This window comes from Scleropages formosus, chromosome 4 (genome assembly GCF_900964775.1).
Source record: "Scleropages formosus chromosome 4, fSclFor1.1, whole genome shotgun sequence".
Lineage (NCBI taxonomy): Eukaryota > Metazoa > Chordata > Actinopteri > Osteoglossiformes > Osteoglossidae > Scleropages > Scleropages formosus.
In genome coordinates, this window is record NC_041809.1 from 2121254 (window position 1) to 2139485 (window position 18232).

At 48.0% G+C, this 18232-nt stretch overlaps 1 protein-coding gene across 2 annotated transcripts; it reads right to left on the reverse strand.

The window, feature by feature from the left end:
* Positions 1–3749: 3749 nt before the first annotated feature.
* LOC108927160 (BTB/POZ domain-containing protein 3) lies at positions 3750–16346 on the reverse strand. 2 transcript variants are annotated; one of them, XM_018740278.1, is made up of 5 exons: positions 16285–16346; positions 13316–13568; positions 12164–12254; positions 8723–8841; positions 3750–6665 (listed from the first exon to the last, which is right to left on the reverse strand). In XM_018740278.1, the coding sequence occupies exons 2-5, from the start codon at positions 13453–13455 to the stop codon at positions 5633–5635; spliced, it is 1383 nt and encodes a 460-aa protein (XP_018595794.1). In that variant the 5' UTR covers positions 13456–13568; positions 16285–16346; the 3' UTR covers positions 3750–5632. The 2 variants fall into 2 exon arrangements, with proteins under 2 accessions (XP_018595794.1, XP_018595792.1); XM_018740276.2 differs by lacking the exon at positions 16285–16346 and having other exon boundaries at positions 13316–14767.
* Between the last annotated feature and the right edge of the window lie 1886 nt (positions 16347–18232).

Below are 18232 nucleotides of genomic sequence, written 5' to 3' on the forward strand. Positions count from 1 at the left end.
CTCGTTTTTACGCAAACCAATCACACCAACACCTGATTTCACAAATTAACTCACTTCTGTAGGGAAGGCAGCTATACACTTAGTTTCTTGAGATGTGTTGTGTTTGCTGGGATCAAACCGTAGGAGATGCAAACAGCAGGTTTGTGGCCGAGAGCCCTGTGTTAAATACATGTGAAATGAAAGGTGCGTTCTCCCAGATCCTAGAAAACCAAACGGCTTGAGTGTTTTTCAGGGCAGACCATGAGGATTGAGCGCAGGGAGTCAATGGAGTAGAGACACCCTTAAAGCAACCCATCTAATGGTGTAAGCTGGACCTGAGGTACAGTGGAGAGGTTTCTCGTTGGGAAATGTCTGTAGCCCTTTGTTCCGGGAGCCTCTTTAAAGGACGTAATTAGCAAAATCTTTCGTTGTTTAATGTTTAGGAAATTACACAAGGATATAGCAGATACAGTATTTTGCCATTTTTTTCATGGGGTGAAGTTGAATGTTGTCCCATGAGCATGCACAGACATAAATATTTTGTGCGCTTGGCGCAAGTAGTCCTGTGACCCAAGGAATGGACTGCAACGAATATGACAGTGAAAAGCCCTCCTGGTATGGGCTTTGACCCCCCCGCTCAGTTTTTTTTTTTTTTTTTTTTTTCCAAATAAACTAAGACATCCCCTCCACCCTTATCCAACCTTCTCAGTTAGAGTCACGGTTGAGGTTTCCCTCTGACCTTCTCCTGACTCGGACAGGGTATTTGTGAGCGCGGTTCTGATGGGGGTGATGGCCACTTGACCTCACATTAGTACGCTCAGTGCAGCCTAACATCCCATCTAATGAAGAATATATGGTCCTCGTGCCCCTGCCTCCGTGACGTTCGTCTGCACGCAGCGAATTCACATCCACTGTCGCCAGGGAGACGCTTTGATGGACGGTGTGAAGCGCCGGTCCTGGCACTTGGGAACATTTGGTCTGACAAAGTGGCAGACACACGATTGACAGGAGCAGAGAAGCACGAGCCAGTCCTGCAAGCCGAGGCATGGACACGCCGAGCCCACCGTGCGCCAAGCATAGGGCTCGAGGAGACGAGCTAGTTGAGTGCACCAGTTGGCAAACATCGAACTCTGACACGGCTTTTGAGTGAAGATGATGTCTTCGCATTGTCTGCCATTACGAGATCTTGCTCTCCGACAAGCAGATGGCTCACTCAGAATGACAAAGGCCCAGGACCTTGTCACTTTGACCTTTTCATTTGGAGGACCTTGAAGGCATCATTTCATTTTGCCATCAATAAGGATCAGGAAAGAGGGCCAGTGATGAGCTTTTGTCAGGTGTGGGAGGGACAGAGGGGGGTCACTCAATTCATCGAGACAATTCTGAAAGAACAATAGCCGCCTAAGTAATTATTCCTTCTGTAGCACAGCTGCTTCATGGAGGTTTATGGAGGAAATCATTTCCTGCTTTCTTAATGTCTTTTTTCCCCAAACTAAATTAATTATGTTGCTGCAGATTGGGGATGAGATATTGATTCACAGTGGCTCACCGTTTTTCCAGAAAACCTATTCAGAAGTCCTCAAAAAAGCACTCTTGCGTGCTGGGTTGACCATACAATTAGCCTGCAGAAAAACAGTGCAATTCTATCATCCTGAAGAGGCCTTTGGCTGCTAAATCACGGCCTTCCAGCCAAACTGACGGCTTGAATATTGATCAATAGAGATGGGCAAATAGAAACTTAAACCAACCTGGCAGTGTGCGACCTCTTCTCCCCCTAAGGAGTGCATTGTGAGAACCACTCGTCCGTTAAATGAAACATCAAGAGCTAAACACCGAAACAAAAATGCAATTGAAGTCAAATCGGACTCACGGATAGTAGCTGATCGCTGGGGAAAAGGCGGTGGGAAAACAGTAAGCAGGGTCTCTGCGGAGAGGAGGATTTCCCTGCTGCTAACTCTACCCCGCAATGTTTCTCCCTGCCATGAAACTCCTGAAAACCCAGTGCTTCAGTGTCCGTGCTTGCTTTGCAGCAACTTTGGATGTGATAAATCTTTCAAGTGACAGCAAATTGCAGTCTTCTGTGTTTCCTATGCCAGTCACTCCATAACTTGACAGGTCATGTGTGACACAGGCCTGGAGAAACAGGACAAGTTCAGCCCGTGAACTCGATAAGTTACCCATGATAGTCTAGAAGGTTCTTCGATGGTCCACTCTATTAATTCGAAATGGAACTGCAAGGATCCAGTCTGCAAACTCAATAAGTTACATATGATACAAAGGTGCAACGGTTCTTTGATGGTCCAGTCCATTAACTCCAAATGGAACTTCAAGGGTCTAGTCAGCTACCTTGGTAAATTACCTGCATTAGAGAGGTGAAAGAGTATTGCAAAGGTCCACTCTGCAATCTTGATAAGTTACCTGGAATGCAAAGTTGAAATGGATCTTCAGAAGTCCAGTTCAGGAAGTTACCTGCACAGTAGAGGAAGCGATATTGCCTAGGATCCAGTTGGCTACCTCAATAGGTTAGGCGTGAAGCAGGCAGAGAGTAGAAGTATTGCAAAGGTCCAACCCATTCATTCACTAAGTTTCGTGTGATACAGAGGGAAAACGGAACTGCTGAGGTCCAGTCCGTTGACTCCGTAAATTACCTGCGATACAGAGAGGAGAAGCGGTTCTGTCAAACTGCATTCAAAGTTGGACTTTCGGTTGCCTGCTGCGCTCATGATGATGTTGTTCAACAAAATCGTCCACACAAGGAAAAATTATCGCAAAATCCTTAATCACAAAGCATACCAGGCCTGACTTGGCCTGAAGGTTACACCTCCATTTGGCCTCTGAGCTCTTGTCAGTGTAATTTAGTGTCATGGTTACAACTTGACAGCACTGTCATGAATAATTACACTTTCCATGCATATGTATTTTGAATGTCCTTCAGATGATCTTGTAGAAATTAAAACCACAACAGATGCATTTTAAAGGCGTGCTGGAGCAGTAATTGATTTAGAGTTCCAGAGCTCAGCAGGGAAGGGGTGAGTTTTGCTGGTTTTGACAAACTGGCCCTGGAATTAGGAAGGAAAGACCGGACTGGACACTTTGTAGAAGGTTGGGAGCAATCAGTGCAAGACCTTTCATCAAGAACAACTGAGGGTCATCACCAGCTTCTGTGGTCCAGTTTCAGCACAGAGTTGTATCGCTACAACAACATTAAATTAAAGAAAAAAGTGATATTGCTGCATGCCACGGATGCAGACAAAGACTGTGGATTTCAAAGCCTTGTTTCCCCCAAGAAATTTCCAGTTCTTCAAGCTCAACTTTAAGAACCTCTGTATAAATGTGGACTCTCACAACATCTTAGGGATCAGTGGATCGCGTTCTTACCACTTATATCCACTTCAGACTGCCGTTTACTAAGAATACGGTCACTGCCAGAGACGCGTGCACGGTGCAGCCTGTCCCAAGGGGCTCATGTCTGCTTCTTCAGCTGAGCGGAATGTGAGGAAACTGGAGGTCAGCCAGAGGGGCGTTCGCCTTCAGGGAGTATGGCACTTTGCGGAAGAGTATTACAGCTCTGACAGAACGCATTGAAAGAACAGAGCATCCATCCCGAGTGGTCTGTTCAAGTATAAATGGGGGGCCTAGACCGCAACAAGAGCAAATGAGGCAGAACAAACAGGATTAATTATGAAATGTTTGGCTGCAACATCCATTATTACCTTTCATCCCCCCGTTTCTCTGAAGGACGACACCACAGTGGCGATTATAGAACCAGCTCAGTTTTATTTTCTCTTTGCTAATATCTTACACATTCACGTGTCAGTCGGCGCACTTACGCACAAGGATGGCGTGGCGGGGCTTCGCCACGTTCTCAGCATTCACCGAAAATGTATCTTTTCACATAAGGAAAAAAATATACTTACAATCAATATATTTTTTTTAACCTCTGTACATACTGATGTGTTCAATGCTGCACAACAAGACTTAGTGTTTAGAAAAATAATAAACTCAAGTAGCACGCAGTAAAGGAATGTGGATCGTTCACCTTTCAGGGACTGTTCCACCGCTGAGCTTAAAAAATAAATAAATAAAAATCACAACACTCACATTTGTCCGTTCACATCTCCGTCTGCGCTGAGCACAGGTTAATTTGAATTTCCTCCCCGTGTGCATTACTCCACTTTCGGTCACAATTTCAATTTCAAAGGGTGGTGAAAACCCACAATTAGGACTGAGACACAGTGGCGTGGCATGCCGAAGCTTCGCGGACACACACCGGCACTCTGAACAAGTGGCAGATAGTGTTTTCATAAGAGCTTCCTTAAAAGGTGTTTAAGCGTGAAGGAATCAGCCCAAAGCTTGCGGGTGAGGATCTGATGAGGCCGCATGTACATTTCCCACACTTATCATGCAAGCACCAAGGGGATCGGTCCTTGGTCCTTAGTCATCCAGGAGCCGACTTCATTACAGTTACAGCAGCTCTGCTGCAGTCCAGTTGGCACATTTTAAAATAAGGTTTAATAAGTTTAATTTGACTACACCAGGAGTCATTGTCGCAACCCTCATTCGCAGAGGACAGAACTATCGGAAGAAACATAAAGAAGACAGTTTGTGTCCTCAGTGGTTCCCAGCTCTGCTGAAAATCAGACGAGATTACAGATGTCTCCAGAAACATCAGAGTCTGTCTTATGTGCCCTCTTCCACCTATTTATAATACTAGTTCCTAATAAGGGGATTTACGTCTAAATGTTCCATATATAGACGCTGCTTCTGCTTAGCTGACCATGGCTTGGGATGTCAGCCTGATATTCAGGTAGTCAAAAAACACATTAATCAAACTATCCCATTCCTCTGACATAGCAACAAAATTGTACTTTTACAATCGCATCATAATGTTTGTGTTATATTTTCATGATAGCAGGGATTGACATTTTTTGCTTATGGTAGTGTGAATCCGTAGTTTTACATTGTCAATCTGTAAATAAGCTTTATCGTTAATAAAGGCACCAGACTGACTCGATTATCATCACACAAGATTGTTTCATCAGTTTTAAGTGCCAGTTCTGGTGCAGCTCGCCTCACCAAATTATATACTGTATATATTTCATACTTAGACATTTATGTTGACATACACACAAGTATGACACAGTGGAGTACCCAGTGCTTATCGAGTCTTTTGCCATTTCCTGCAACAGATCTATTGTTTCTGAGTAGAGCATCATCGTAACCATTAACAGTGAATGCTATGCATTGGCTATTGCCTTTCGACATACACATATTCAAGGCAAACTGATTTAATAGCAAGACGTCTGAATTCTGTGATGAGAAATGAGGGTGTACCAGTCCAGAATATATCAAGGTCACGTGACTCGTTTTAGGACTACGACGAGTAAAGCCGTTATGCACAGTGCTGTGAGAAGAACCAGAAAATCCATGCTTAGGATTTGACAGACAGCAAACGTTAGAGGAACGATGGCTGTTCAAAGGTAGATGGGCCGACATGCCACACCCAGGATGTCCAGCATGAAATTATCGCCAAGGTCCATAATACCATGGGTCTGGCCGAGAAAGAAAAAGAAGAGTCTAAGGTCTTAAGGAAAAGGAAACATCTCGGGAAAAACTAGAAGGAGAAGACTGGGTGTTATCCAAGCTGGAGGTGCTAGGCATAGAAGATGAGCTCTGGGATCTGCCCCCCTTGCACGCCGGTACCATTGGTGCTGTCCGAGGAGCACTGGAACTGGAAGGTGACCTTCCCACACTGGACTTCCGTCATGCCCTCTTGGCCAAAGTAACTGAGCTCGTTCCCATCCAGGACCACGCTGGCCGTGTAGAAAGTGTCCGGCTCGATCTGCACCGGATACTCAAACCACACTGAGAACGTGTTGCTAGACCCATCTGAGAAGTACTTGCTCAGGTTCTGGCCCAAGACAACACCTTGCCTCTTGAGTTCGATCTTGGCGCTGTACTCGGCCGAGCCGCAGCTCGAGCCGTAGAGGCCGAAGCCGGCGATGAAGATGCGCTTGTCGACAGCAAACTGGATGCTGTCACAACGGCCCCGGTATCGCCACTGATTGCTGCGGTAGGCACACGACTGGAAGCGGTGGCAGCGCTGCGGCACCAGGCCCTTTCTGGGTTGGCTGATGAACTGCAGGTCCGGCTTTTTGGCCGCCGTGTACCACAGGAAGATGTCGTTGGTCTCGTTGAGTGTCAACACGCCAGACTGGGCGGCGCCATTGGCAAAGTCGTCCAGCGCCATGGTGGGAATGCGGATCAGGTAGACGGCCTTGCCGAGAACCTTGCGCTTGTTGTCCATGGACAAAGTCAGCTGCTGGCGCTGGCACTCGGCCTCGGCCCAGTTGAGAGCCGCCTCGAAGACCACCATCTCCTTGGCGTTGAGCGTCTCCCTCTGCAGGATGCTCTCCAGTGTGCGCGAGTCGATGTCACAGAAGCCCTCAGACTTGAGCGCCAACTCGGCCTGGGCGTCGATGACTTCCCAGCAGCGCTGCGTCAGGTCAGGCTCCTCGAAGAGGCAGCTCTGCGACAGCAGTACGCAAGCGTTCTTGGCGCTTAGGCTCGTCTCCAGGAAGTTGACGCAGGCTCGAGCCAGGTGGGGCACAATGTACTTCTTAGCAGCGTAGAGGGTCGCCAGTACCGTGTCGGCGCTCAAGTCGATCTCATCGCAGTAAATGTACCTGTAAACACGACAAGCTTGTTAGTAGGGATGTACCAAAACTATGAACTCATCGACACGTTTCGAGGCCCAAACAGAGAGTCCTGTGGCGTGAACTTGTCACACGGACTGTTGAGGCCGCATTGCCGCTCATGGCTGTAACTCCAATAAGGAGCCATTTAGTTATGTTTGACACATCCATAAACTGTACACAGTTCTCACAATGCATATATTAAGTTTCTTTATGAATGCGTCTCTGTTGCACCATTTTATTCATCCAACCTCCTGACCAACATAAATTTTACAGTGTGGCCTTTTAAACTGATCAATACACTGAATAGCCAGACTGACTGCATTTATTATTAGCACTTCTTGTACCACATCTGCTGCGAATGTAATAACTGAATAGCCAAAGCACTATTAAAATCTGCTGTGGCTCAGATAAATGGCTGAGAAAACATAAACATAGATTTTTATTATGCCGTTTTATTCTTGTTATTTGTAGTGAATTAAAAAACATTTGTTCAAATAGTTGTTTTATACATAAAATTTATCTAAACCCATTAAACAGAAAGGGCTTTGGTTGTAAACACAGCATTCATATACCGTCAAAGTGTTTATTATGAATCACTTTTTGAAGTCAAGGAAAGAAACAAATCCGTACCTCAGCACCGGAGAACAAAAACATTTTTAGAATTTTTTTTGTGTTTATTATAGCACCTCAACTGGATATGGAAATGGCGGAAATCAAGCTTTAGTCTTATATTCGGCAGCACCAACAGGCCATGCAGCTACAGTCGTATGTTGTTATTTATCTCACTATTTTCCAGGGTGACTTACAATGTGACGTTTGTACGCTAAGCTACTTACACTGATTTACCCATTTGTAAAGTGGGGTCATTTCTACTGTATCAGTTCAGGGTAAATATTCAGGTCACTCCAATCGCAAGGCAATGACACTTACATTCGATTAATTAAATATTACTAAAAGGGAATCTGATGACAGTGAGATTCAGGGCCTTATTGAACCCTGTTATTATTAATAATAATAATAATAATAATATAAACCCCCAGCCTCCACGAGAGATGTAATGAAATGTAGTTCCAACTGCAGCTCGTGAGCATGTGTGAAGGCTGCACTTCTTGCCTCGGTCTCCTCACCGCACAGCGCGTTCATGGCACGAGCTCCCAAATGAGACAAAATAATAATAACAACAATAATAAAAAGTCGTTTTCAAAGGACGGCTCACCAAGCCGACACAGAAAGCTCACTGTTTATTACATTTCATAGCGTGCTAACGTATTCCTCCCACTCAGAGGCTCACCCCTCATTCTCCAAGAAGGCCATGGGAAATCAAGATCGGGTGGGGGAGGGGGGACAAGCCGCCCCACGTATACGTGGATAACTGAAGAGTGCGAGATGGTGAAGGATTCGGCACCTCCTGACAGATCGGACGTGGTAATTGGCGCTGCGGTGAAAAGAAGAGTGGAAACAATTCCCACCCACTTCTCGCCACCGAAGAGTCATGGGGGTGTGGGGGAGGCAGATTGCTCTGTCAATCTGTGTCATCGGGTCGGAGTGCCAAGCTGCAAAACCGCAAAGCCCACAAGCACGTCGCCCCGAAACTTGGCACGCTAGTGGAGAGTCTTCTCAGAAGTGGCATGGTGGCGCAGTGGGGAGTGAAACTGGTGCCTCGCACCTCCTGGGCTATGGATTTGGGCAAAGATTCGAATCTGCTTCAGTCTGTCGGGGGTTGAACTGGTGATTCTATATTGCCCCCTGTGTGTGTGTGTGTGTGTTATATTGCTCTGCTGTATAACGGGGTGTATGATTGCAGGGAGTTCACTTCATAGGACAAAGGTGTGAGCTCATTGCTAGTTGATGAAGACGACAATAATAATAACAACTGTATGTTGCTTTAGTGGAGACTGTGATGAATGAATGACTGAACATGTGAGGATAGTCCTAGCCCCAGGTCGCTCCTCGTCTCCGTGTAAACGTGGGAACACGCATCCCGTCATCAGCACCAATAACCGTCATCACGTGGAGCAGCGAAAGTGACCGCGATGCATCCTTACTTGAGCAGGGCCAGGAACGCTGGCGGCTCCACGTCAGGGATCCTGATCTCATCTTTGTCCTCGGCGAGCTCCCCGTAGAACATTGCGTGGAACACAGAGCTGCCCACGGCCAGCACGTACTTTACCATGATGAGAGAGAGCAAGAGAAGAGCCACAGGTGAGCGTTAGGGTGCCGGGGGGTGTCTTTGCCAATGACGCGCCTGAAGAGCCCCTCACGGTACGAGGGAGCAAAAGATACTTTTTTTTTTTAAATTAATTATTTTCATTTTTTTTTTTTTTTTTAAATAATTTTACTTTGACATTTTGCAGGAAGTGAAACATGCAGATTGATACGGGGTAAGTTACAGATTACAGTGTGCAGTCCGTTTTATACGAGACGACCCCCAACCCTCCCTCCCACCTTAAACATAAATAAACACAGTGAGCAACAACATAAAAACAAAAATGAAAATTGAAACAAAACACATACAAGACAGACTAATGGGTAAATTAATAGATGGATAGATAGCTTGGCTGATTGATACACACACACAGAAGGTCGGAAATGCAGTAAAAAGGCCCTTTGTGTGACCTTGCTGTTTACGAGGTTGAAGCCTCAGTGCTGCATCATCAACGCCGGCTTCCCTTCCAGCTGCCACAGGTTCCCTGGACCCCCCGTGAGACGCCCGGCTGAGATGCCAACGCGTCCCGTCACGGCACACGTCGGGGGTACGAGAATCGGGGACCCAACAGGGAGCGGCACAGATGGCTACACCCAACGGGCGTCATCATTCCATCTTCCAGGTGCCATAAAAGGGTGCGAAGCGAAACACGGATCCGACAAGGATGTGAATTGCGACGCTTTTCATCTCTCTCGCAGATGAAGCCGTTCTCGGCGGCTCTGCTCTGCTGCGGATTCCTGCTCCGTCCTTCCCCCGCCACGGTTACATCACACACACGCTCACACACACAGAGCTGTGCTTAATTATGGCTGTAATTCTTCCCCAGAGGAACTGACGGAACACACTGACACTTTCTTGGGACGCCAGTTTCTGCCTCTGTCCTCCTTTTCCACAGTGAATAACAGACAGAGGATGAGAGTCTCACCTCCACTTATTCATCTGATTTTTTTCTCCAAAGCAACTTACTGGTACTGATTTCCCATTTATGCAGCCAGGTGATTTTTACTGTATCAGTTCGGGGTAAGCACCTCAATCAAGGTCACTACACCAGGTGGGAGGTGGGATTCGAATCCCAGTCCTTCGAGGGGGGAGTCGTTGATCTAATCATTGTAGCACCTGGTACCTGAGCTCAGCCTTTTACTCTAAACACGAAGATGAAGATGAAGGTTCATTTCATATTCTGGCTCTCAGCTGCATGATCACGGTGATCTGCGTGCAACTCTGATGATGGGACCCACTTACTGGCGACTGCAGTTGACGCGTGACGGTACCGAGAGCACGGCCTAACCATCGGTGATACAAATTATAAAAGGCGGTTAAGGTGCCGCTCTAATTTGCCAAAGTGGGCGGACTTGCATTCTGCGCCGTCAAAGGGGCTGTTTTTGAGCGCCGCAATAAACACATCCGCAGAGCGGCTCCTTCTGAACGCCCCGGGGCCGCAGCGCTCCACATAACAGGAAAGCATAATGAAAGGAATTAAAAAGGGAGAGTAAAGCTAATCTGCGTTTGAGCGCCGGCCAAGGGGAGTATGCAGATGCCGTGTTCGTGATGCCCAGCTCATTCGGAGGACTCTGGGTAAACGGGCTCCACGGCGGGCCGTAGTGACACCTCGGGCGCTTAATGACTCATGTGCTTACCCTTTTAAACATGAACAAGGCGGCTCATTCACAAAAAAATTACCGCCACGCACTGCCGTTCCTGACCCAGGCCTGGGGTGGGGGGTGCACTGTGGTATAACAGTCCAATTGCACCCACAACTAAAGCTCAATACATTTTTACTGTCAGGCATTATACAAATAAATTATCTATTACATTTATTTTTTTTGTTTTTTTTAATGTTTTAATAATATTATTTGATATATTTTAAGAATATTAATATTTAATGTTTTGATATTTTTTTATAAAATAGATGTAATCATTTCACTAATACTTCTAACCCTCTTCCGAAAATAAGGGACCTCACGATGGGAAAGGGGCCTCTTGGGAGCAAAGTGAATCAAGCAGGAAACAACAAATAGTGTTGCTGGGAATTGTGTGTTGCACTCAGCGTCAGAACAGAGGGCTGTTAATGACCGGGTCGCAGGGCGGAGCGCCGTCGAGTACCTCACGTACAGCCGTCAGTGTTAGTGGCCAATGGAGCCGCCAGTGGACTGTGGGCCTCAAGCTACTTAAAACAATTGAAACGACCGAAAACGGAGATCAGTTGTCTTCCCACGTTCCCGTTGAGGTCCGGCTGTTGGCCGATTCATCCCACGAACACGAATGACATCTTGTTATTGATCTCAAATGGTCAGGAACCCCAGTCATGAGCCGTAAACACCGTGCAAGCAAGTTGAATTGAGGTGGCTCCACGTACGCGGCATTCAAGAGGTTGCAGGTTTGAAGAACCCTTGACCAAGGTACATACCCTGAACTGATACAGTAAAATTACCCAGTTCTGTAAATGGGTAAATCAGTGTAAGTTACTTTGAGGAAGAGTACCAGATAAATAAGCTGACCCTGGTTGACTGAACCCCGTGTGCAGAATGTGAGCAGTCCGATGAGACCCCCCACGATGTCCCATTTGAACGGAGATGGGTGTCACAGTAAGTCGTAGCTCTGGGCTCAGTAGCGCCCCCTACAGCACAGCCAGCTCTGCACTTTTTGGTCTAAATTAGCAGGACCTAATATATGATAATGATAATATCATAATAAGGGATGTTACTATAAACTAAAAAGTGCAGATGGAAGACTCAGAGCGGCAATGACTGTTGTGCCATTTCGACTGACCCACTTCAGAAAAAATAAAATCAGAGCCGCGTTACACACTCCGCTTCGGCCCCCGAGCGCCTGCTGCGCGTCACGTGTGTGTTCTAAGGCTGGAGGAGCGGCGCATGTGAAGCGCGCACGGCTCCCGCACCGTGGCTCTCGCCGTGATAACATAATCAGCCGGAGACAGGCGGGGGGATGGAGGGGGGAAGGTGGGCCACGAAAGAACCACCACGCGGCTCACGGGGGCCTGTCGGTGGGAAAGGCCACATGGCGCCCCCTTCTTCCCTCCACCTCATTTACATGAATTATTGAGCGGAGCTACTGTACGACACACGGCTGCAGAACAGGCGGCACACAGAAGGGTCCCGCTTTCATTATGGGATGTAATGAGACAAATAATTTATAGCAGGAGGAGCGTCGGCACGCTGCGCGGTGGTGGCGGTGGGGGGGTTTGGGAGGCTGTTCACTGCGGCTCCCCGCTCGAAGTCCCCGCTCACGCCGCTGGAGGCAGACGCTGGGAGGGACCTACCCTGTGTCCAGGCAGCCGCTGGGTGCTCCCGTGGGCTCCGACCACAAAGTGCACATCTGCCATCAGCTCGTTGTTGTACATCACGGCGTTCCTGCGAAGGAGGGAGGAGGCAGAGTGAGCGAGGAGTGAGCAGAACCTACAACCTGCAGGGACGAGAACCGATGCTGAGCAGCGAAGACGGGCAGATGGGGTCGTGCTCCTCCGAGGGTTAAACGCTGCACCTGAGCGAGGAGAGAATCGGCGCCCGTTTCCGACACGTCCACATGTCCTAATGAAACCGACACAAACACTTTTCACAGCTTTTCCTTCCGTCTGCCACTGCTGGTCTGCTCCTCCCAGGTATTGACAGCAGGGGGCGTAGCGGTTAGAGCTGCCGCCTTGCACTCCGGGGGCTCGAATCCCACCTTCTGCTGATTGAACTACTTACCCAGAACTGATACAGTGAAAATGACCCAAGCACTGTTAACATGTTGACAGTGTGAGCTGCGTCGCAGAGAGGAGTGTGCTGAGTCCACAGAAAAACTAAGGCTGAGTGACGGGGGTCATACTTCATGCTGTGGTTTTTACATAAAATCCTGCAGGACACGGATCAGATGAAACACAGTTGCGGTGAGCAGTGAGCATCGGTGTTCAGACGGACCCCGTTTGTTTCTCGGTTGCAGAACGGGGGGTAAACAAGTGGGTGCACCTGGGGTGGGGGGGGGAGTGGAGACAAGATCAGCTGAGCGCATCCACTGTGCTACGACACAACCCCACGTCTCCTGCGCTGGAATCCCCTTCTGCATCCCTGCACCACCCCCAGCAAAGGCATGACCTCCCAACCTCGTGGGGTGGGGTGGGGGGTGGTCCTGCTACCCGTTAAGCTTTGAACCCTATCAGTGCTGCCTGTTGGGGCACTTGCGCCCTGCTGGGATGCAAATGAGTGCGACCAAAGACTGCGCACCATCCCTGAAGGTCAACGGGAAGAGGCAGGAAGAGAACCTGGGAAGACCCCTACGAAGTGTCCAACTTGAGGACCGGGAACGTTCGATCGTGGGTCACCTGCACGTGGACCTGGTGTAGGACTTAGAAGAAAGTGCTCAGGTGCTGCTTCTGAGCTGGTGGAATGTTGCACGGCAGGAAGGAGGAGACCCCCGGGATCCCTTCACCTACCTCTCCCGTATGGTGGAGTAGAGTCCCTGCCAGCTGCAGCTCTGCACCGTGTTGTTGTTGTTGAGGTTCTGCTGCTGCTGGTACTGCTGGACCGCCGTGCCGGCCGGCACCTTCTTGGCAGGAAAGACCTCTGCAGACATCTTCTTCTTCTTCTTGGTTTTTAAGGTGATGATCTCATAGCAGACAGGAGCCAACTTGGAGCTGGACGGGCTGCCCTTTTTGGCCCCTTTGCTGGACCTGCCCTTCACTGCCTCTGGAAGCATCAAGAAGAAAGTCAGACATTTCATGTTCCGTCCCTTGGCATCGACCATGAGTCTGTTCACCTGCCGAGCAGTGGGGGGACGTGCCGACAGGGCATTCAAGAAGAAACCGGGAGGAAGAGGGGAAAAAAAGAAGCGCCAACTCCGGGTGGGAGCAGAGTCGAGCCCGGTGCTCGGACCCTCTTCCTTTCACCTTTTCCAATGCAAATTCACTTCTTCTGCTTTTCTTCTCTTCCTCGCTGGGAGTCACGACCAAAAAAGCTGTTTATTTGCCTTTTTTTTTTTTTTTTAAGTTTCATCCAGGGCTGGAGGGTCCCTTTGACTCCCCATTATCGGAGGCTATGGAAACACATTGATCGCCCGCTCCCTTGCTCCTCCTTTGGCTCGTGCTGCCTCCCGCTCTCTCTCTTCCTCTCTCTGTCCCACCCTCTCTCTCTCTCCCTCTCTCTCTCTCTCTCTCTCTCCAGCGCTCGCCCGCTGACAGACCTAGATTTAGTACTGCTGCAGTGGGGGCCGCCAGGCCGCCTCTCTCTCCTGCGGGCGCTCAGCGCTACGCGATGCTCGCCGGAGTCGGACGCGGCGCTTGTTCGCGCCGGGCCGTTTTGCTGACTACAGGACTTGAATGGACGAGCGGAGTACAAATTGTAACCCCCTCGCAGACAGAGTCGAGCGCTCGGTGGAGACGAACCAATGGCCGCGCGCCTGCCTCCTGATTGGCTGCGGTGGCACTGTGCCATGCCCACTAAGATATGCAAAGTCCCTCCCCAATTAAAGTGACAGCGCATACATCATTTATTTATATGCAGTTTGCTTAAGACTTACCCCCCCCACCTTGGCAAACCACAAGCATCTTTTGGCTTATTTAATTTGCATTTGGTAACACAAATATAAAAAAGGGCCCTGCAAACAGGAAAAATTTTGCTCGCTTAGCATGATCTTAAAGGAATTTACACCATTATGATACAAACTGTAAATTTAAATAAGCATTATTTGAAGATTTGTAATATAAGAGTTGGACAGTGGGTAATATAGTGGTTACAGCTGTTGCCTTACAGTCATAGGATATCGATTGAAATCCCCCTGTCCTGCTGTAGTAGCTTTAATCGAGGTGCTTTTTGTGATTTGATTCAGCTAAAATTTTGCGGGTAATTTAAATAGGTAAATCAGTCTGAATAGCTTAACATTGCAAGTCACTTTAAAGAAAAAGCATCAGTAATGTAAGTAAATAATTACATAGTATTTTGAATAAATGCATATCCAGTGGAAATTCTCCAAAACAGCGTGCTCTGAACTGCATCTGTCGTTTGTGGGTTCAGAATTTAATCCACAGTAGCAGAAAAAAATAAAGAAAAAATAAAACCTGCGCTTCATCACCTGCACTAATCTCTCTTTTTACTAGCAAGTCATCTTAAAAATAAGCCGATTGATGCTTTTTATTTTTACACAGTATTGCTGTATCCTGGCGTGCCCCCTATATACTCTTGGTCCCATTTGACTTAAGACCATAATTCCATTTTAAAGGACATTAATAAAATTATATCCACAGGCTTTCATTGTGCCTTTTTGTTTTGCGCTAAAAGCACTACAGTGGTACTGCAAAAAAGAGAAAATAAGAGTCACACATCAATTTCACACTTGTGAAAAGAAGTGGGTCTGTGAGGGCCAGAGGCTTTTTACCCTTTCTGACACTCACACCAAAGGGAAAGTGTGGGCAGGGTGAAGCAGGAGCCATGCTGGTGTGTTTCACTCTGTTTACAGCCCAGAGCACCGTCAGACAGGCAGACTTAGCACATCTGAGTAGCGAGGGTAAGTATCTGTACAGGGGCGATCCCAGAGTACCCTCTGGGGCAGCAGGTGGCATAGTGGTTATGGGTTTTCCACGTTACGGCACACATAAGATTTCGAATGCCAGAGCACATTTGAGTTCAAAATTTTCATATAACTTTAAATGAAAATATGTGTAGTTGTAATTATTTTGTTTTTCCATGTCTAGGCACTTGGTATGTCCTGCGTTCTGCTTGTAATCTGTGTCAAAAGCTCTGCAGCAAAAATTAACATACAAATATTTAAAAGTGAAAAACAGTACTGCTGCCGCCAGGTGGCGTAGTCATTATAGTTGCTGCCTCTGGTCTCAAGAGTCCAGTGTTTCCATCCAGCCTGCAGGTGTAGTACCCTAGAGCATAGTACTTACCCTAAACTGCCCCAGTAAAATGACCCATCTGTAAAAATAGGTAAATCATTGTAGGTAGATTAAGGTAAGTCTCTTTGGTGAAATGCAGCTATCAAATGAATAAATGCAAAATAACTGTTTTCAAAATCAGTCTTCAGCATCACAATGCACACACATCATCTGAACCGCTTGTCCCATAGAGGGTCGCGGGGAGCCGGAGCCTAACGCGGCAACACAGGGCGTAAGGGGACATGCCCAGGATGGGATGCCAGTCCATTGCAAGGTACCCCAAGCAGGACTTGAACCCCAGACCCACCAGAGAGCAGGACTTGGACCAACCCGCTGCGCCACCGCGCCACTGTGCCACCACACCCCCACATCCCACCGCTGAATAAGGAAATTAAAAGCAGGTATTTCCCCCAATTATTATCATTTCTAGTTCTTTCTTGCGACAGATAAGAATGGCCAGGTGTGAAGTTTGCCTGCAGTCGTCCATCAGATCAGTGTGTTATTTAGGGCAGATGGTAAAAGTCACTCACGGGATGCGGGATCACCTCCGAATCGTACAGTTTTTTTGAGCAGCGATGCAGGACGCACACCATCTTCCTGTCAGTCTCTCAGTGGTAAAGCGAAGATCCTTCCCTGCTAAAGCACTGCAAGGATGTGAGAGAAGAATGAAAGAAGTTAGGATTGGCACGGCGATGCCCCCTAGCCGCAGTTTGGAGGTGTGAGTCAGCGATGGATCCACCAGCTGAAATGTGTTATAGGACGGAGTGCAGGGTGGACTTGTCCAGCACATATTACTCTACAGGCTGTTTTATAACTACAGTTAATTCGGAGTTAAGAGCAACACCATTTTAAAAGTACAATCGACATCTCGTTTTTGGGGGAACCCCAGAAACACAAGGACTTTGAAGCAGTAACTTCAGCCTGTACCCACCTACTTGATGTTCACGACTCATTTTTTAAAAGTAATGTATGTATTGTATATATAGAAATGTCAAATGTCATACGAGCACACAATTTGTCTCTCACCCTTGTTCCGTCCCAGAATTTACTGTCATAAACACAGGTAAGCCGAGCCATTTTAATCTCTCCAATGCGCGGTACGGCGTCTGTAGCCCGAGGAAGGCTTTTTGTTCGGTGCCCGGCACGAAACTTGTTTTTTCCACTGTCGCCCCCCCCCCCCCCGGAAGTGTTCCCGTGGCAACTAACAGGAAGCAGCGGGGCAAGGAGGAAGTGGTGGGAGTCGGCACCGAGACCCCAAACACACCGAGTTCAACTTCTGCGTTGCCTGGAGATGGACAGAAATGCACTTGAAATTGGGATCGTACATTTCTTTTATCGTGAGATTTGACACTCACACTGAGCGCCGTGTGCTTACCAGGGAACGCAAAGCCTACTGTTCCAAGCAATGTGGCGTGCAGGAAATGTTTACTGGGCACTCATTTCCACCCAACAGATGGCAAAGGACCCACCCCTGCATCAGAACAGCTTGGACAGAGCGCCCCCCTTTTCTCCCGCAGGGAGTTTGTTATCCTAACCGTCAAGGAGACGAGTCCGCCCCATTCGGTGCCTTCTTTATTCACCACTATGTTCAGGATTCGATATTCCAGTCTCTCAGGGGAATAGACTCTGTTTTCCTCCTCTCATCACCCGGTTCAGTTCAGAACAGCTTCAGAACCACGGAGCAGCCGTCCCCTGTCCCTCCGCCCACCCACTCGCCGGTAGCGCTCACGTTTTTCAGTACTGTTGGCGGCGGGCGCGACTTCTTCCTGCGCGACTCCTTCCCTGAATCCGTTTTGGGGACGGCCCGCAAAACACCCCGTGAAATGTCAGTGGCTTGAGTCTGCCAGGCTCGAGAGAAGAGGCCAGGCGATGAGATGGTGAGATTACGTAACTGCTTGTTTTTTCACGTTAGCCGTCGGTGACGGAGTCCTTGTGCAGCAAGTTGGCGTTGCATTTAACGATCGTCCGGACAAGCAGCTACTGAAAATGTGAAGAAGTGTTTAATTCCTCTGCAAAGCCCACAGAAGTGTATACGGGCAGCAATTCTAGCAAAGCTACACTTTGAGAGGTGAAACCAGGCCCCGCTCTTGTTGATCACATACATACAGTCCTTCCAGAAAGTTCTGTCCTCCACTTGGGTCCTTAGCGGTGAAGGGTGTGTGTTTTCACATTTTCCAGTCATCAGTCTTCAACAGAATCCAACCTTGTCATGATAACCTCACATTAATGAGATCGAAAACCTCTAGCTACTCTTGAACACCAGTACCTCTGGACTGAGTGTAGTTTCTAGCCAAATGTGCAACGCCAGCTGGCGTGTAGCGCGTCCTGGGGTCCAGGCTGACGTATCGTATCGACACCCACGGCAGGAGCAAGTTAGCGCTTCGGCGCTTAGATTTCAGTTTAAACTTTCTTATGCGGCATGATGCAGTGCGATTGTCGTATGTTAAAGTACACCAGTGGAGGTGCACAGAGAAAGGA

What these genes read in the sequence shown, in the direction of transcription:
- LOC108927160 (XM_018740276.2), bottom strand. Translation starts at nt 13,626, where the DNA reads ATGGTCGATGCCAAGGGACGGAACATGAAATGTCTGACTTTCTTCTTG. An exon ending in TACTCCACCATACGGGAGAG is followed by an intron (nt 12,255 to 13,315) that starts GTAGGTGAAGGG and finishes CCTCCTTCGCAG; the next exon opens with GAACGCCGTGATGTACAACA. An exon ending in GCGTTCCTGGCCCTGCTCAA is followed by an intron (nt 6,666 to 8,722) that starts GTAAGGATGCAT and finishes TCGTGTTTACAG; the next exon opens with GTACATTTACTGCGATGAGA.